This window comes from Diplotaxodon limnothrissa, linkage group LG11 (assembly GCF_057381915.1).
Source record: "Diplotaxodon limnothrissa isolate DT_005_m linkage group LG11, D_limnothrissa_male_GT1.1, whole genome shotgun sequence".
Lineage (NCBI taxonomy): Eukaryota > Metazoa > Chordata > Actinopteri > Cichliformes > Cichlidae > Diplotaxodon > Diplotaxodon limnothrissa.
In genome coordinates this window covers 9168742-9189573 of record NC_140606.1, presented here as the reverse complement: position 1 = coordinate 9189573, position 20832 = coordinate 9168742, and the positions used below count along the sequence as shown (strand labels likewise).

Here is a 20832-nt window from a genome sequence, read left to right as displayed (position 1 = left end):
CTAGCCATGTCTAGGCTGCTGTGTCACAGTGAAAATTAAACCTTCAAGCACAAGTATGAAACAAAAACAAAACCAGTATGACCAATTAGTGCTCTTTGCACTCATGAACTGTTACAAAACAAAACTAAAACTGAACTTAACAAAACACCGGTTAAAAACAAAGACCTTCTGCTGATAAATTGAGAATGTTCCACCTGCCATGACGGTGTAAAAGATGTAGAACATGTCTGAGGTCAAATTATTAAAGTACACTCCAGAAGAGTAAATCTAAGGATGAGTGTATTTTTGCAATTTTACAGTTACATTGAGCCTGTATGTAAATATTTTATGGAGCAGGATCTCTACACTAGGCAGTCCCCACCAGTTCCTTTGGGGCAAAGGATCTGGTTTGACTTGAGGCAAAATAAGTCCCAACTGGCCTTCAAACTGCCTTGGTGACAAATGGTTAAGTGATATAGGACTCTTGATTTCACAAGATGTTACAAAATAGCTAATAGAACTTCATAAGGTATCATGTCACTTTCCACAACAACCTAAAATACAAATAACAATACTACAACTAATAATAATAATAATAATAATAATAATAATATTAATAGTAGTAAATGCTAGCACCTAAGCAGATTCTCCCTCCCAAATCTTTAAAGTTGCTTCAGGCCAAATAGCTTGGCTTCAGGTGTTTCATTATGGATACTGTTTCAAGAGGTACAATGAATGCACTATGAATCTGGTATTTATTAACTAACATGGTGTTGACCTGTTATCCACAAAAAACAACAACAAAAACAAAAGCTTTTTAGTCAAATAGCAAATTATTTGTGTAGCTCAGTGTCATAAAAACCAAAATGTGATCTTTAAACAAATGCTAAAATACCTTACTCATTAAACAGTTCTGTCACCTTTTGAGCAAATAATACACTATTTTTGATGACAACGAAACTAGCCATGAGAAAGGCAATATGTATATGAATAAAATTGGAGCAGTTTACAAGAAAACATGTATACGGAACAAGTATGATAAACTGATATTATATGAAATCCAGGTATTTCCAGGTGTTTCCCTTTCACTATTTTTGCTATTAGTCTAAACCTTAAGCTTTCTAGGATGATTTAAAAAAATGTTGTTAACTATCACATTCAACTCGTTTTTTGAGGTAAAATTTAAGAGTAAGTTGTTGTTTTTTTTAAAGAAAACTTTAAAAGTGCACTTATTTGATTATTATTGTAAAATCTGATACAAACCACAAAGTAACTTCTTTTTTTTTTAAATGAAATTACTAGCAATATCAATTTTATTGTGCATTTGTTGTTGGAGGGTCACAGAGAACACCAACACTGTGACCACATTAATAACAAACAGAAAGCTGAGCTAATATGGGGCAGAACTATTGTGTTAAATAGTGTAAATAAATAGCAGGTCTGCCCACTATACCTCATTATAACAGTGGGTTAAACCACACACCTGTCTTACCGTTCCAACAGCAACCTGAGCTCTAATGAACCACTGGCAGGTAAAGCAATATATAGATGTGTTTTACCACATGGGTTTATTATGCATATTACTAATGACCCTTTAGATTAACGAGCCCACACTTAAGAGTACAAAAACAGCTCCAGTGTACAGGCTATTTTCTGTTAAATTGGGTTAGACAGATTAGCGCTTTACATCATTTATTGTGTGACCATCTGAAATCGTTGTGCTCCTCTTGCCCTGATGTTAGACACTGATTATTTTTTTTTAGCGAGCCTGGACGCAAGAGTGCAGACCAAAACAAAGCGCTGTGATGCATTCGGGTCAACAAAACCACGAATAGGGCAGCGGTGCGGCTCTCGACTCCAGCCACGTGTCTGTTAATTTTACATTGACGATAGCCGATGTTCTGACAGTAGCTACCTTAGTGCCTAGCACCGTGCTAGCTAGCATTGGCACCCAACAGCTAATGGCTACGCTGCGGCTGGTCTTTAGCACGACCCCCTTACCAGATCAAAGCTCCGCGCTGGTCTTGCGTGCATCACAGCCACTCTTCCCCTGTGGTTTATCAGCTAGATGTCCCGTCTTGTAATAACCACTCAACAGGCTCCCATTGAAGCATCGGCTTTGTTTGCCAGTGTAAAGAGAAAGCGGCAGTCCTCCTTGTCGATGTCTTCCGTCTTCCTGTGCAATACCGTCAGGATAATCTTTCTATTTTCCTTTCAGTGAGCTAATGGAGGTTGTTCAGTCAAAGACACTAAAGCGTTTTATTTTAAGTCCGATGCAACAAAGCTCGCTTTGTCGATGATAGCAGTGCTAGATCCGCCTCCATTATCTGAATTTGCGCAATTACGGACAGTGTGCCCGAAATTCTGCGCATGTTACACAATATCTGCTAACAACCAATGACAATGTGCGAGGAATCCAATTGAGCCCGCCCCTTCATGTTCTATGGCTCTCAGAGTCTGGCTGGGCGGTAGGAGGATCTCTTCCGGGCGACCGCGCTGCGGTTCTCTGCGTGCTGCTGCAGCTGCTGCTCCTGCGCTCCCTACGTGCTGTAACAAACACCCTGTACCTCTTGCGCTGACGGTGACTGCGCCCATTAATGAAGTCCTCAGTGGGGCTTTCCTGCTCCCCTGTGCAGTTTCAGTACTCTGCTGATGTTGCACGAGCATCACCAAACTTATCTGGGCACTCAGACCTATGTGCCTACTTGTCTGCTGTGCAGGATGTGGTTGGTATTTAAAGGGTTAACAAGTCGCATACAACCATTTTGTGTGCAAGACTTGCACACAAAATGGCGCCACCTCTTCTTCTGCTGGCGAGCCAGACAAAAAAGAAAAAAAAAACCCTTTGGCTGAGAAGGCACATGAGAACCAGTTCCCATAGGAGGGAAAAAATGTTCAAAAGACTGAACAGGAGCTCGTGGATCAGTCTGATAACAGTGTGACCAGACATTGGGCTATTTTACTGGTGCTCTCATGCTCCTAACATATGAACCTTTTAAGGAATAGGCAGTTAATTGGATAATTAACCATAAGTCATTCGATGAAATTAAATGTGTACTACAAAAGTTTTGCAAATTAATGTTCAACTGTTTCTGACCAGATTTTACACCCCCAAGCAGCAAGAAAAGGCTCCACTGATATGGAATTCGTTAGATCACTGTTTGTCATGTGGGATTCAATCTAGAAATATCAGAAAGTGGAGATCTGACCATTTTAGTCTTTTTCCCTAATGTCAAGGTTTGCCCCATAGATATTTATCTTCTCCTGCATGACTTTCTGGGGATTATGTTATGTAATTTCCTACTATTCTGGAAAACTAAACTGATCCTGTCTGAAATGGTAGAAAAACCATACTTAATAAAAGTCTTCCCAGTCAGTATACCTGTGGCTCTTGGGTCATCGGCTCAAATCCCAAGACTGTCCATAAAAAGCCAATCTGGATAAAGAAACCCCACCACCCACCTCCATTTCTCTGGCCTGGAGGGGTTTTGTGACGCTGTGCTTGTTCATGTGGATGGAAAGTGGTGGGAATACCATGGGAAATGAGGAGAGATACCTCAGTTATATCTGCCGTCTCATATTTCCACATATCTGAGCAAATGCTGTCTAAAATGGGCATGGATTTTAATTTTCAAATATGATTTTGGCTTTCAGTAATTATGTAAACAAGAAAATGGTGATAAAATGTTATTTTAAAAAAATATATATTTTAGTAAATCAAGCACACCCATTAAGAGTTCTGTTCTTTCACCCCACTCTAAACCCCCCAAATCAATCTCTGTTCAGTTCAGCTTAAGATTTCTCAAAGTGAACCTGTAAAAGGACCATAATGCTTGTCCCTAAGGGTCTCTCAGCTGGTCCCTTTCAACAGTGCCCAACTGAGGTGTACATTTGCTGTTTGCTTTGGCTCTCCTTTGCTCTCCCAGAGGCTACTGTGCAGTTCTTCCAAGCAACATGAGTCAGTTATTGTCTAGGCCTTTCTTTATCCCCATCTGCCAGCACACACATTGTGTGGTAGAAGCTCCAGGAGGGCAGAGGCCAATGTTTGTTGTGACTTTACAGAAACACCAACTAGTTTGGGCCAAACTTCCTACTGGATAACCCTGTGTCACCCACTTCCTAAAAATATTTTTTTTCACCACTTTAATGTTTTTCATTTGAATTGTATTAAACGTTTCTGGATATACCCTATAAAAGTCACATTTTTTAAGTTTAACCTAGTAAACAATGTTTGCAAAGTCAATGAATAATTATGTTAATAATACAAGATCAGGACAGTGACCAAAATAGTTGAGATTATGGTTTTTCCCATAAATTAGCAGTCCTAAGTTATTGCATTGTCAGTTTTGGAAAATGACACAACTTGGAAAGGCATACCCCTATGTGTCTGCAACGGTGGGTGGGGAGATGGGGGGATCTAATGTTTACTGATAATCTGTCAAGCAGATTGGTTCCTTAAGTTGAGAACTTAAAAATAAACTAACAAGCATTTTCTAAAGATGTGATTGTGACTGATAAGTTTGTTGCAGAAGTGATCAGACGAGGGTCAGTGACTGGCTGGCATAAGAATAAGTGCAATTTGGAACAAGCCAGACAAAGCACTGGAACATGGAGCCATATTAGCACGGTGGTAGCAATTGGTATTGCAACATAATTGGCATGCACTTGCCCAGATGATTTTTCCCCCCACTTTCCTACAACAACAACAACAAAAAAAGTCCAGCCCTTAAATGATAAATACATCATAGATACTTTTTGTGGTATTAAATCCTTGTCATACAGTTTTATTAGTAACTTCCACCCATCGATCCATTTTCTTTACCAGTGGGAGTCTATTTCCCATCTGTCAATGGGTGAAAATCATGTCTGGTCAAATCCCTAGAGTGTATATGAAGAAAAGGGACAACCCCCAAGAAGTGAAGCAAAATGGGTACTGAAATTTTGTGCTGGTGACATCAGTTGCATAAATGCCAACTCTTAAACCCCAAGTCATTTATGTACACTTTGGCAGAAAATCCTAAAAAGTGCAAAACACCTATTGAGGTTTTGCAGACATGTGATCACCAACCACATGGCTTGTCCACTATTTTGACAGTAATGATGCAGTCTAGGATTAAATAAATAAGGACCCAGTCATACAGGCCTAGACTGTATGACAATGGTTAATTAGCTCGACATTCCTCAAAGTCATACAACGCCACTGACTATGTTTCCCGAGTGCACACTCCGTAAGATTGGACACATGTTGGCCTTTCAGCTTAACAATTACTTACTAATAAGTAAAGCTCGGTGTGAGGCACCAGTTTAAAATACATGGTGTGCATTAAGGACAGGGACTGTCAAGAACTTTAGCTAATAGACGTCAGCTCGGTCCATGTATTTCCCTTGATTATTTTTTAAACAGCTTTGACAGTGGTGGAGTAGTTGGCATCGTCCCACGGAAGCAAGGTTTTGGGTCAAATCTCCTGCTCGATTGGAACCGTGCTGTATTAAGTTTGCCACTTGTCCCTGTGCCTGTGTAGTTGCTCCAACTTCCTCTTGCAGTCCAAAGACATGCATATTCGGCTAATTAGTGATTTAAAGTTGGTTGTATAAGAGATTAAGTGAACAGAATAAAGTGTTTTAGAGTATATACCCAAATGTGGTTGCTAGTGTAGAGAACTTTGGTCAGAAAGACCAGAAAAACAAGCAGCTCTTTGAAATGTTGCCTCAAAGCAAGAAGGTATGGGTTTGAATTCACTGCCCAGATGGGGTGTCTGTTTGTGTGTATTCTCTTCTCCGGATTCCTCCCATAGTCCAAAGACATGAATTTTAGGTTTACTGGTGATTCTAAATTGGCCATAGATGTGAATGTGAGAGTGGATGTTGTCTGTCTTTCTATTTCAGCCTTGACTGTCCAGGCCCTACTTCCAGCCCCGTGACACACGATAGGCTTCAACACACAAGTCGTTAAGAAAATGCATGGATGGTAATTCTACTATGTAGTCAGCTATATATGTCAGTCTTTTCCATGTCTCTTGACAGTGGTTATTGAATTTAAAGGAAATATTTGCCAGAAACATAGCAATCTAATAGAAATTTAACCAGCTCCTTCTTAGATGAAGTCTTATCAGTTACAGCAAGCACATAAGAGACAATGGGTTCAGTCGTCTATATGGGCTTAGTTGTGGGTACAGTGATGTACTAGCCAATAGGCATACCCGAACAAATCCAATTGGGCTACCACACTGTTGATCTGATAAGACTGTGAAAAACTGCAGTCTTTAATGTTCTTCTCTGTTTGTCCATTGTTGGTTGGTGTTGAGGGTGCTGACCCTACCCTTGCTGGATATAGTGTTATTAGCCTTCAATGACCACACATTTCACCCTCCCTTCAGACTGGTCCTGAGGGATATGTCCAGGACTGAATTTCTTTCTTCCTACTCCTGTGTGGGTGGAAGGCGAGTGAGAGACTGCATAACATTTGCAGGATTAAAAACTTCCTATTGTATTAAAGTTTGAGAATGGTATAGGAGATAGATATGTTTTACACCCTAGTCGGGCCAATATGTACAGTGAAGGACCATTGCTGCTGTGAACGCAGCATGTGTTTAAAAAGTGACTGACCATACATACTTGATATCAGGACTGTATGGGTTGGATAGGGACGTCAGACAGCAGTGACGCCATCTACACAGCCTGTGCAGATGGTGCAAAAGCCAAAGCCTAAATGGTACATTTCTTGACACTGACCAGCACAATGCTTTCTTGTACTATTGCCTGAGAAGTTAAATGTGGTAAATGCATTAAAAAGCAAACACAAACTGCAACTAACCACTAAGGATAAGTGCTCTTCACTACTGTTACTGTCTATGGAAGAGGAATACATTTAGAATCAGAATATCAATGACATAGTAGCTCATTCATTTTATGATCAAAGTGTTTGCTAGAAGTTACTGGCAGTCCGTAGCATGAAATTGGCCAAGTGGCAGTGAAACTGTAACTTTGATGCAAAGTTAAATTCTTCAATTGTCACTACCACTTGGAAAGTAAATAGTGAGTGTTGACAAATCACTGGAAATTACAGGCAATCTGCTTGTGAACAAAGCATTCACAAGTGGTTTTTTTTGGTACAACACCCATTTTGTGACCATTTTCACCTGTTGCCAGCCACTAACCTCCAACAACCAATTGGCAACTGGTTGGGGATGACATCTTTCCCTTGTGACCAGAGATTTCCACGGGGTCTCTGTCCAATCTCTAGACCTGTGTGACCAAGGCTGCTACTGTACCCGTCTTTTGCTGACACATTTTCCTATGGAGAAGCTCTACAGTTGTTTATATAACTCCACTTTTCTCTGTGGTAGGCTGATGGACCAACAACAGTACAAGCAAGAGTAGCCAAAAGATCGGCTGTATCATAGGTAGGCATGTAGATAGTCTGACTGCCAACACGCTCCCGCCGCTGATCCATAAAACCCCCATTTCCCTATGTGTGCAAGTTTCACTTATTTCTGATCAATACTGTAAGAGTAGAGATTCTAGTGAATTGTGGATAGATTGGCAATGGATGGCTTACCATAGCAATAACAAAGAGTGTGTCACCTCTCATGCAGTTAAAAGATTTGTATAACTTGAAGTTATACCATTTATAAACCCAGCTACAGTACTGCAACCTACAGTGCTCCTGCAAGAATCAACAATTACTAGTTTCCCACTGGTGCATCTGTGATTCATACAGGACCTTTGTCAGACCAGTTGCCCTTCAACTTGAATTGCATTTTGGGGAAGTGGAAAAAAAAACATCACGATGCTCTTAATTTGACATGCAAGTAGTGTGCGAAGATTGAATTCTCAGATAGAAATTTTAGTGTGCCATCGGCTTATCCATGGTATGCACCACCGTTCAGGTGATTTTTGCCAAATGTTCCACCATCAATGGGCCCGGACATTAGAATATAAGTTTGTGACCTGATTGATCATGGGGTACAAACGCAGAGTACACCTTACCTTCCCACCTAAAAACACAAGCAAGCACCTGCTCTAGGCTTGATACATCACCTTAGGGCCCCATTATACCCTAGTGTTGCTGTCGTTGAATAACAGCGCATGGCTCAAGTGACTGTATATCGATTGACAAAAACCATGAGTGTATGATTGTGTCAGTTTTTATCGCCATCAGTGCTGAAGTTCAGAGTTTCCCAGGTCTTACATGAGATTAAGAAGATGAGACTTTACAAAGAAAAATCTGCAGTTTTGTTGTTTCTGATTTCAACAACTTCTACTCCTATACTGGCACTGATGTAGAGGTTTTGTCTGAGTGGCCATACCTGTGGTTCAGAATACTAAGTACCTGCGCTCTCAGTAGTGGACTAAATAGTGGCATCAACATTTGCATGCGACATGACCAGTGCAATAACCATAATGGGCCTTTTAAATCTTCAACACTGCACTCCCTGTTGTGTCTATTGTGCTTTTTTAGCTAGTCCTTGCCCCTTCATTTTTAAGTCTTGCACTTGTCTACCTACAGACCGACCAGACTACTGCTGTTGAGGTCCTTCATATCATTCAGCTGCCTCTTACAAAGGTGTTTCTTCTAATGGTCACACTGACTCAGCTCAACGATAATAGCTGGTGGAACTTTGCTCTGGAGGGCCACCTCAACTAGCACTTGGGACAAAGCCAAAAAAGGACTACCAGACTGGAGTACCTCCAACCATGGGACAACATACTTACTGGAGATGTAGCTAAATATATTATACAGAAATCTGTGACCGAGTACTTGGTTAAAATATATATGCAATGTTGTGAACAATGTGATTAACAGCTTTAAATGGTTCTTAAACCATACCAACTGTCCGCACAATGGTTAACTTTAATTATGCTCAGTTTTGGCAGTTTGAGTGTTTTGTTACTTTAAGATTAGTTTGCCTGATTTTTCATGTTCTTCTACTTAAAGTAGCCAGGAACATCCCTAGTTTTAACACTGCACTGTGACCTGCTGTCAACTAATAACTTTTTTGACTATCAAAGATTGCAACCAAAGAAAGACAAGTGTCGATATTTCCTCAACAGAAGTGGTTTCTTATCTTATGTTAATGCAAAAAAAAGAAAAAAAAAGAAAAACATAACTACAGATTTTTTGAAGAGCAAAACAGGATCTTAAGTTGTTTCTTGGTACAACTTTATTGGCACAATTACCCTACTAAATGACAATGCAATCCTTTCAAAATAAAGAAGTATGCATAAGATTTAAAATATTTAAAAAAGTTACATAGTAAAAGATGAATGCAGCAATTTGACTTACACTGACAGCATAGGTAACCATTAAAAATACAATGGAGAAAACAACATATTTACTTTCAACTGCAACAATAGTTTGAGACAGAAAAATAGAAATAAATATGCATTCTAGCCATACACACGCAAACACTGCATTTGTAACCCATTTTCACAATGATTTTAATAAAGAACGGATTTGGTATGGTCTCCACTTGTGCTTCATTTCCAAGTTTAATCTCTGAAATTCACCAAACATAATTTTCATGGCATGCCAACGAAAAATGTATAAAAGTACTTATATAAAATGACCAGCACAAACAAACTTTACAGTCCATATTTAGAGTTATCCAATTAGATGCATTCTAAAGTCAAAAAGACTCAACTCCCTACAGCTTAATTGTTGGCAGGAATAATGAAAAATGCGTCTGACAGGATAGTTACCCATTGTTTTCTGAACCATGAGAAGTCTGATGCTGAAGGAACGTCTCCAAGCATGAGAATGTCTCAGTACACTCTGTGCACTCATAGACAGCCTCTGAAGAACTTCCTTTATCATTTTGAGTATGGTCCATATAGTCATCCTCTATGTCCTCTGCATTACCCTTTTCCAAGACAACATCCACACTAGTACCAGTGCCATGAGATGTTTGTCCAGCATCGCCCACTTCCTCAGTGCTTGGGTGATTCTGAAGATGAAGCTCAAGGGATGAGGAATTCCTAAATTGAGCTGGACACTGGGGACACTTGTTGGGTTCCTTTTTGTGGTAACGCAAGTGCCGTTGGTACACACATAACAGCCCAAATCTCTTTCCACATTCCTGGCACTTGTAGTTAACTCTACCTGCTTTTCCTGATTGTTTATCATTTTGATTCTGCTCTGGTGAAGCTACAGCTTCATAGTCAGAAGAGCTCTTGGTGTTTTCATTAGCAGGGCTCATGTTTTTCTCACTATTACTAAGAGAAGTGTATGGAGGACCTTTTGGTGGAGTTGTGTACAAGTGTTTTAAACCTGGCTTCTTATCCAATTCAGCTTTGTGATACATGACTACATGTCTCCTCAAATCGCAGCGCTGAGGAAAATGCCTACCACAAAATACACATGTGTGCATTGTACCTTTATGATATCTCATGTGCCGGGACAAACTACTAGAATGATTAAAGACACGATGACAGTGCTTGCACGGATGGAGCTTTCCATTTGGATTACCCCCTCTTCTACGTCTGGCTTTAGGTTGGACTCTTTGCTTTAAAGGTTTTTGGGACTCTTGATTCATCTGATCAATTTCCTCCTGAGTTTGATGTGTGAGATGATGTTCCTTTAAAGCTGCTAACTTCTGGAAATGATCCCCACATAAACCACATCTATATTTTCTGAAAGAGTAGTCATAGTCATCGCTACAATGCCTAAAGATTTTAGTCTCCCCATTCTGCATCTCAATCGCTGTGCCATTACTATGGCAGTTTTCAAGTTGCGCATTGTGTAGGTCCTTAGAATTTATGTCAATTTCGATTTCAGATGCAAATAAAGCATCAGGCTCTTTCCCCTTGCAATGGTAGAGGGAATGTGTCTGGAAATCTGACATCCAGAAAAAATTCAGTTTGCACTTCTTACAAGGATATGTTTTCTCAAGCTTTTTTTCCTGTTTATTCTCAGATTTACCCAGAGCTGTACCTTTGGAAATAGGGTGATTTTCTTTCTGGTGAGCATTCAGGGCATCTGCTTTCAGGAATCGCTTACCACAAAGACGACAGCAGTGAAACCTCTCATTTAAGTGGTCATGGAGGTGTCTCTTGAGATCCTGCCTATCTTCAAAGATTTTGCAACACAAAGTACATTTGTATCCTCGTTCTGTGTTTCGATATTGCTGGTGACGATGTAAACTCTGCAAGCTATTAAATGATCTATTACATATTTCACAGCGGTAATGTCCCTGGCGAGACTTGTCCGAGTTCACATCAGACGGCCTTGGCCTGAATACCTCTTTGTGAGGAGCAGGCTGTGATTTTACGTTTGGAGATACTGGCCTTACAGAGGATGGGAAATGTGAATGTGATGGCAAAACTCCAGGAGATACTGGCTTCAAAGGAGAATGTGACTGTGTCAAACCATTCACAACTGTCAGTGTACCATTTTCTTGTAGCACATATTCTCGGGGGACTTCAAATCCATTGGATGAGCCATCAAAGGAAAATGACTCCAAAGGTCCATGAACTGCCATATGTGCCAATACATTAGCATACTGACTGAATCCATCACCGCACTCAGTGCAGATGAAGTTAATTTCTGCGGCTGAATTGCCTGAAGACGCACTGTTCCCAGACTTCTGCTTTTCCATTATGAAATGATTTTGTCCATGTACAGATGGCATCATTTTTTAACCGGTATGTACAAGTAAAACTACCCAGGCACCAAGAAAATTGGTCTCCATGTGGCCATCAGTGGGTTTGCTCAAAACCCTGGTATTCGAAAAAGATGTGTTTCACAAGATGCATGTTGACTCCTCTGCTTTTCCATGCTGGATTAGGACCTGGAGGGATGAAAGAAAAGTATTACGAAACAACTGACTCCGAAGTTTGTTTAAAATTCAAACTGTATGACAAGTAGTGCAAGTCAGCATTCATTTCCCATGATCTACACTAGGCAAAAACGATGATCAATAGAGGTTTAACATGCCTAAAACCTATTATAATTTCTGTATCCATAGATCCGGTAAGGTCCAAATGACGTAAGTTGTGTCAGACAGTGTGTCAGCATCCATGTGTGTGACAGTTTTTTTGGTCAAACACGTGAACTCTACCACTGAGACTTGCATTATAATGCACCAACTATGCATGCGTCTTTCAGGTAGACTTCAAAGACATGTAACAGAAATGACCAATCATCTGGGGCATCTGCAGTTCAGAGCACAATTACCAATTAACTGTGCATTAACTGTGAAAATGTTTCAGAGCTCGGCTATAGTCAATCAGTCTATCGGATAAAGCTGTCTGAATAAGTCCCCAGTGACACAGGCCTAGTGGCTGGTCTGTGACCATCTCGCAACCACCTATCCTGACAGAACAATGTGTATTCTCCAACAAGTTGTTAGTGGTTGCTGGTGATTGCATGTGTGAAATTGGTCACAAAAAGGGGTACAGTGCTGAAAACCTTATGTGATCATTTTTGTCTGCATATAAGACACAAACTCCTCTGCAAACTAATTCAAAGTGCTTCCACAAGCAGTGATACTGAGTGTGACCGCCTCGGCTTGTCTTCATAGAAGTTATACCCTTTTGCTGCAAATGCATTTCATAAAGGGGGAACTTTTAGTTTTTAAGGCAAACATTTTCGTTTTTTTGGTTCGCTTTTCACTTTTTTAAGTTTTACTACATTTTGGAGAATTAATGGTGAGACAAGTCAGTTTCTTCCATGCAAACTATGGGCACCCGTGACTTTTAGGTGCAGCCCCCTCTTTTCAACTGATTAAACCTAGCACCAACCAGCAGGGAATAGACATCCCACACTCCCAGCGACTGGAGGGGGTCAGTAGAGGAAAGGTCTGCTATGGGTGGTGCTGCAGTATTCACAGACACAAGAAAGAAAGTCTGGTAAGGACCATCCATCTTCTTTCGCTTATCTGGGCCAGGGCCGCGGGGGCAGCAGCCTAAGCAGAGAAGCCCAGACCTCCCTCTCCCCAGCCACCTCCTCCAGCTTGTCCAGGGGAATACCAAGGTATTCCCAAACCACCTGAGAGATATAATCTCTCCAGTGTGTCCTGGGTCTTCCCCGGGGCCTTGTCCCGGTGGGACATGCCCAGAACACCTTGCCCAGGAGACACCCTTGTCAGATGCCCAAACCAACTCAACTGGCTCCTATAGCCTTAGCCTGTCGCTTATAGCCTGTCACTGAGTTTCTCCATCTGCCCTTTTAGAATTCCAAGTTCCAGCCCTCATCTTGTTGAATAACAGTATCTTACATGATGATCAAGTAGACATCATTTCATCAATCTAGACCCATCTTGACACCAGTGCAGACCTTACTCGGCAGACTGGACATTGCCCTTGATGCAGCAGAGGCACTTTAAATTAAATGCCTTTGTCATTACCAAATTAAAATTAACAGAAGCTACTAATTCAATATTTAGTGTAACACCTGGATTCATGTTACCCAACAACAAAATGGGAATAACTAAGGACAAGTACACCAAGTGGCTGATACTGTTAAGTATCTGAATAAAGAGAAAATGTTCCCAGAAGTAGCTCACATCATTGGAGTTTCATAATGTCCTGACGGTCATACTGGGCTGCAAATGCTCCAATTAAAAAACAGCATCTAAAAACACAACTGCCCAGTCCCTTATGATGTTCACTTTTATTTATTTAGTTTCCGTTTTCTCAAAGTGACCACTTAGGTAACTTTGCTCAAGCATCACAACAGCTAGCACGAAGTTTCACACGTAAAAATGAACTTCTTTATATGTATTAGGGCTGCCACGATTAGTCGACTAGTCACGATTACGTCGACTATCAAAATCGTCGACGACTGATTTAATAGTCGACGCGTCGTTTGAAGCTTTGTAAGATCCAAAAGACGCAGAAATAAGTAGCAGGATTTAAGAGTGTAATAACGGACTGAAACAGAAGATGGCAGCACTGCATGTACAAGGATGCCAGCTGCCGTTAAACCCCGAAGAAGAAGAAGCTGTGTCCCAGAATTCATAGCGCGGCCCAGCTCAGTTTCCAACAATGGCGGCAGCTAGTTAGTTTTAATATTACTCTTATTATTCTTTCTGGGTCACAAAATAAACGTTTAACATATTTTCAGGCGAGAATGTAGCTGTGTAAACCTCAAATATCTGCTCAGTTTATCAAGACACCACATATTTTCAAAAGCGCTCCGACGTTTTCGGAGACGTCTGTTACCCACTAGCTCGATAGCTAGCCGGGGGCTAGGCTAACTAGAGCCGTGAGAGCACCGGACTCCCGGCAAATCGTTTTCAAACCCACCGCCGTCTTTCGCTCCTCAGGTTAAACGTGATATATAAGTCACTTAGATAACTTAAAAATGTTATTGTTTTGCCTTTTTTTTTTTTTTTTTTAGTATTTTATTTGTTCCTGAGTAAATCAGTTTGGCTGAGATTAAAGTTATAGTTTTTACACAGCTGAATAAACGTCAAGCAGACAGCTGATTATCAGAAGTGTGAGATGCTGTTATAGTTTAGATAGCAAGGAGTTTATTAAACTTCACCGAAACAATCTGCAAATTTCATTAAAATTTAATAAACTATCATCCTGTCTTTATTTTTAGTTAGCACAGACCTTAAACACTTAAAGCTGTAAGCTAATGATAGTTATATAAGAGCAGATGCTGCTGGTGCAATAAGCTGTACGTTTTACGTCCAATGGATGATGATCTGATTAGTCGACTAATCGCCAAAATAATCGGTGACTAGTCGACTATCAAAATAATCGTTTGTGGCAGCCCTAATATGTATAACAAAATTCAACCCTATCTATAGCTACTTCCTACTGTTTAATTTTTACTTTCACAAGTAAAAAACAACTTTTTTTTTTAACTTTAAAAGATCCATGCTCTCAGGATGGTAAAAAAACCTCTGGTTTTTGGCTCATTATTTTACTCGAGCCGGTTACTGGTAAATCAGAACAGTTCCCTTTCTGGACCAGCAAACACTGTACTTAACACAGTCTGGAACCACCCAAGACTACATTACAGTGACAGTCACCCCACTTGCGTGCACTTTACAGTGTCTGTGTCAACATTTCACACACACACTCTTGCACCAGAGAAAGACTGTAGCTTACCACCGACAATAAAAGCCCCACTGAATCTAGGTCACACTCAGGGAGGAGAACTTGGAAGCAGTCTAAGTGGGAAGGCTCAGCTGGTAACAAGAGGCAATGGAAAAATGAACATGACGATATTCCAGAAATTAAGTAAAGAGCACCTTTTTATGCATGTTCACCCTGTATATAATTAACAATTACATTCTTTAGCAGTAAACAGATATGCTCACCCTTTTCCCAAAGTATTGGCATCTTCAACAGATGCTTATGGATTACATTATGAACACAAAAATGGACATGCACACTTCATTAAAATATATAACCACTGTGCTCAATACGTTTGCACCATTAGATAATGATCTCAGGGAACAATTGCCAATGAAGGTGATTTTGTACTTGATTCCCAATTAAGGCATTATGTTAATATTAGCATTATGTTCTTCATTGCAATTTTATTTACTTGGTGTATTTTCTTATCTAATCTTTGCATACAACTGACACTAAAAGACATAAGAGTCTGCATCCCTGCTTTCTTTGAAATAAATGGGCGATTGTGGATCAGCTTAATTGGTTCATCATTATCAAATGGGAAAAAATATATAAATAAAAGCTGGGCATTTTCTGTCTGTTAATTTGATTAGAAATGAATTTCATAATTGTAAGAATCTCCTCTCATCAAGTGTATTTGTTGGTGTAAGACTGTGTGGGAGAGCAAAGTGAAAGGGTAAAGAGACAGGTGAGCCATTTTATTAAAAAATTGTTTTATAAAATATACATTAGTAGAATCAGGATAATGTTAAGCTCTAATACAGTCTTAGATGTTCATTTAATAGCTACCCACTAATGGATATTAATTATGAAACCTAAATCATTCATTTGTGTATAAAAACAAAACCTCACTCAAACAAGCTCAATTACACCACGGGCTGTGGACTGAGGGTAAATAATACTACTTTAATTGGTGAGCATTAATCCCATTCTCTACTTTGCTGGGAATGGCATTCATTATTGGCAATCACACAGTAGGAAGACTGGACCACGGATCAGATCACCCACCCCTTGTGCCCAGGTTTTAAATGGCAGGGAAATCTCTCTATATTGTTGGCTTTCATTTGACATTTGCTTATCTTTTGCACACCTAAAGCACAAAAAGGGTATTTTATTTACTCAATTTCTCCACTATGTCTAGAATCAGAAACAATCAAACAGCTTTCATGAAAACCTACTTCCCTTACAAGCACACTTGATTGTCACCACCAGTAAAATTATAATCAATAAACATCTTCAACAAAGGACAATGCTGACAAAAACAAAGCACCCCGAGTGAGCTGGTTAGACAAGTAACCTCAGATGACAGTGCAGCCTCTATTATATATCAAAAGCAGTACACCACAATCTTGGCACCAAGGTCTTTGTCAAAGTTTCATGTGTATTTTCCACTGGTTCAAAGTAATGTAGTGCTACCCAGTTTAGGAAGTCTTTTACCTTGTTTTTATCAGCTATCAGGTGGATAACATGTACCTAGATTGGTTACATACAACAACAGTCCTACGAATGCAATTCTTTCTATATTTAATGTAAATTTTACACCGTTACATCTGTCCAGGTAGGAAGCATCAACCATTGCGAGTCAATTTCACCTGCTTTGAAGCAAATGAAAGTGACTTCTTTCAAGTCTGTTACATGTACACACTGCTCAACTGCAAAACCATTGTTATTGCAGATTATCTTGTTGCTGCCTATCCAGTGCATCCATTTTCACTTTCATTTACACCAAAGAAGATAAAAGAGATTCACAATATTTTATGCTTCCTAACTCAGGGCTCGCAAAATCGCTAGCCCGACGTCCCGGGGCTAGCGATTTTTCCAGTCGGGCTACCAAAATCTATCTCTGCCCTGCCCGTCGGGCTATTGTAGGAAGGAAAAATATATGCCAATGCTTTTGCATTCTTTCAGAAATGTAGCTGGGTAATTATGTCATTGGCATCGGTGAGCCACTGTCAATATGTGACATATTGAAATCGCGTTTGAATTTGCGCTTGTTTTTTGCTTTCACTTTGCAATCGCGCGAACTGTGTATAGAGAGCGACAGTACTGATTGGTGAGTGAGGATAATTTGCGCACCAATTCCTCTGACATCGTCTTATCAATCGTTAGCTTACTATGCAAACATGACAAGTGAAATCTCCCGCAGCAAGCTTAAACATATGAGAGGTTGATTGAGCAGAGAATCGCTGACCGTTATGTGTGTGTATGTAAAAGCAGCAGGATATATATTTTAGTTCTGCTGAGCCAAATAAGAGAGGTCAGGGTGAAGAAGTGACAGCCAAAGAAAAGCTTACCACAAAACGGAAAAGTTATGACAAATCAGACTATAAGGTAAAAAGAAAGTGCAGCTTTATGGTTTCATGGACAAAAGAATTTCTGTGGCTGCAATATGACGAGCTAAATAACCAGGGCTGCACATAAGTGGTCCGCAGGTGCGCATTCGCTGTCAAAATAAAAAACGCGCACAAGATATGAAGTTGCAACGCGTGTTTGCATACATAAGATTTTCTGGAGGAGGACAGACATTTGTTTAGAACTCTTAAAGATGTCGAAGAAGCTCCTTTAAGCAATTACTTTGGTGTTCCTCTACCTCCAAAGAAATGTCAGAAGGAGTCCGAACCACAAAAGAAGCGCGTATTCTCAGAAAAGTGGTTGCAGGAGGTGAGCTGGCTTCAAACAAATGATGAACGCACAGAGATGTGGTGCAGAATATGCCGTGAAAATCCCACTCTAGCGCACAAAAACAGTGCTTTTTATATGGACGCAAACGCGCGTTGCAACTTCTTATCTGGTGCGCGTCTTTTATTTTGACAGGGAATGCGCACATGCGGACCACTTATGTGCACCCGTGTAAATAACATAATGTTCTGCCGGGTGTGTTGTTGGTTTTCTCTCGATTTCTGAGTCGACAAGCGCCTTTGTTACTGGGACCAGTCATTTTAAGAAAGGCCCCCATTAGAACCCATGAGAAATGCAAGAAATGCATTATTGCTCAGTCTGCAATATCTTTCCCAGAACAAACACCAATTGCAAATAACATACTAAAAATAAACCTGAAAAATCTGTTTAGAACAGCGTACTATGTTGCAAAGAGTGAACTACCACTGGCAAAATATAGCAGTCTTTGCAAACTTCAAAAAGCAAATGGCCTCGATCTTGGTTCCACTTGTCTCTTACCCGTGACTTCAGCGGAAATTTCAAAGTCAGGATCTGACACAGACTGATTCATGTCCTACAGTTCTTACAAGTTCATAGAAATTTCTGTTCAATTAGAACCAAGTATTTGAGTTGATGATTGTAATTTTTATACAATGTTGTAATTTGTTTTTCAACATTTTTTTGATTAATGTTTTGTTTCCTTTACAATATTATACTTTAATGTATAATATTGTAAAGGAAACAAAACAGGAAACAAAACATCAATCAAAAAATTGCTCTCTTTTTTTATTCGGGCTACTTACATTTATTTTGGGCTACCAAAAACTGAAGAGTCCCTGCCCGAAGGGCTACCAGGGATTTTGAAATTCTGAGAGCCCTGTAACTGAACTGACTGATAGTTCTGAAGTGAAACTGATTTTGTGTTATATAGCAATGACTGAGCAGCATATATACAGATATTAAATTGCTTTTACTTCAGAAACATGCGGTTGAGGCATGGAAAGACAGAGAGCAGCAAGTGATTTAACCTACTATAATTATCTAACATAGCTATAAGATGAACAGTGGATTGTGAAACATGTTCCTACAGATATAAAAACAAACACACAAAAATTAAATTCAAACAAATCATAATATGTAAACAATGCTGTTAAGCTGTGTTTGTGCTACAAAGTAAGAGAACTAACCTATTTAACAGGCTGAAAACACTCAGGATGCAGATATATGAATGCAAGAACGCCAGGAAAAACAAAACAATGGTTGTTACTGGAAACAACAGCTCAGATATGCATAGAAATCATTTCCACTGAAATCAGCAATGCAGTTGTAATCCTTTCAGCTAAAGCTACATGTCTAATAAATACAGTGATTAACAAAGGCTTTAGGAAAAAAGACATTATCTCCTCAAGCAATTATTTTTTTCCTTTAAAACACTAAAGTTTCTGCATAGTCTGCCTTGAATTCTTCTCAGATGATTTCATTCCATGATAGCATATTTATTTATTCATTTTTAGTTTTCCTATTTTGCTTCTGAAAGATGCATTCAGGTCAGATGAATTAGTGCCTGATAGTCTGCAATGATATTTTGAGAAAAAGGAATGGAGCACAGTGTAATAGTAGCATTTAGGTGAAAGCCGAGAATCAGTTTCATTTTCACGTGAAAACTTGCGCAGTAAGGGCAATATTGCACAACGTGGATGTGAAAGCACTGTTATCTACCTGACAATCAAAAATATTTATGTCCACTTAAAAAAAAGGAACAATCGTGCTAAATATTAATCAAAACAGTCATGATTATCATTTTGGCCATACAGCCCTAGAAGCAGTATAATTAACACTGCAAAAAAACAACAACAACAAAACATACATTTTGCAGATTATGAAAGAAATACACCGTGCAAATCTATTTTGTTCCTCTTGTTTTCCCCCATTACAAGTAACAAGCTTCGGAAAATATCATCCATCGCCATTAAACACAAAGAGATTTGTTTACGGTTTAGCTTAAGAGTACCGGTTTACAAAGAAGCTGTATGCCGCCGATTGTCGTCTCGTTAGCATACTTTGTGAAAGCCATACTAAAATAAAATACATTATGCGCTGACAAAGGATGAGCGGGAAAAAAAACAACGTTAAAAACAAGCGTGGAGGAAAGCCACACACATGTTTTACCTTCATCTAAAGCGGAGGATTACCATTGTAGCCACACAGCTAACGCTAGGAGGTACTGCTGCTAGCCGCTTCATAGTAGTGGTATAAACGCACTGCAGTTCGATATATATATATCCATAAAGGAATCTTAGTGTTCAAACTGTCACTCAAGCAGTGAACTTTGACATGACTTACCATTAAATCACAGAATGCAACAAATCACACCTGCATGGTCCTGCTTCAGACCACTGTCGGGCTACTGAGTGCTGCAGGCCGAGGTGTCTCCTCCTGCGATTACTTCTTCGCATTACTGCGCTGGAAGTCAGCTTACCGGAGCATTACCGCCACCTGCTGATCTGGAGTCTGGACGAAAGAGCAAGCATTTCTGTTTTATTTTATTTGTTTATTTTTTGTAATGAGCTGCTTCTCAAGAGGGACGCTGTTCAGAGGATCTAAGGATTTGGAAGTGAGGTAAAAGTAAAACCCAGGAGATGGCAGTAGTGCAACATCTTTGGATGCAAGCTGCTGTTAAAATTGTAAGAAGAAGAAGAAGAAGGGATGCTGTCCAGTCATTCCCATATTAGTAAATCCAGATCAAACTTCTTCTTCTGCTTACTCACGGGGCGACTGTGGCTCAGGGGGTTGGGAAGCGTATCTGTAACCGGAAGGTCGCCGGTTTGATCCCCGGGCTCTCTGTCCTGGTCGTTGTGTCCTTGGGCAAGACACTTTACCCTACCGCCTACTGGTGTTGGCCAGAAGGGCCGATGGCGCGATATGGCAGCCTCGCTTCTGTCAGTCTGCCCCAGGGCAGCTGTAGCTACAACCGTAGCTTGCCTCCACCAGTGTGTGAATGTGAGAGTGAATGAATAGTGGCATTGTAAAGCGCTTTGGGTGCCTTGAAAAGCGCTATATAAATCCTATTCATTATTATTACTCCGTCATCTATCTCCATCT

The 20832-nt window shown here is 40.0% G+C and overlaps 2 protein-coding genes across 2 annotated transcripts in view; both read right to left on the bottom strand.

Moving 5' to 3' along the window:
* The window catches only part of znf1035 (zinc finger protein 1035), a 29350-nt gene extending 26957 nt beyond the window's left edge, over positions 1–2393 (bottom strand). Inside the window, exon 1 of the mRNA XM_085366147.1 lies at positions 1981–2393. The gene's annotated coding sequence lies outside the window, so the exon portion shown is untranslated. The remainder of the gene's footprint in view (positions 1–1980) is intronic.
* Positions 2394–9396: 7003 nt separating this feature from the next.
* On the bottom strand, positions 9397–20157 carry LOC146622298 (uncharacterized). The gene is made up of 2 exons (XM_085365036.1): positions 20074–20157; positions 9397–11768 (listed from the first exon to the last, which is right to left on the bottom strand). Exon 2 carries the CDS (start codon positions 11610–11612, stop codon positions 9678–9680), a length of 1935 nt encoding a protein of 644 aa, XP_085221162.1. The 5' UTR covers positions 11613–11768; positions 20074–20157; the 3' UTR covers positions 9397–9677.
* Between the last annotated feature and the right edge of the window lie 675 nt (positions 20158–20832).

Excerpts from the sequence above, each read along its gene's own strand:
- LOC146622298 (XM_085365036.1), bottom strand. The coding sequence starts at position 11,612 with ATGATGCCATCTGTACATGGACAAAATCATTTCATAATGGAAAAGCAG.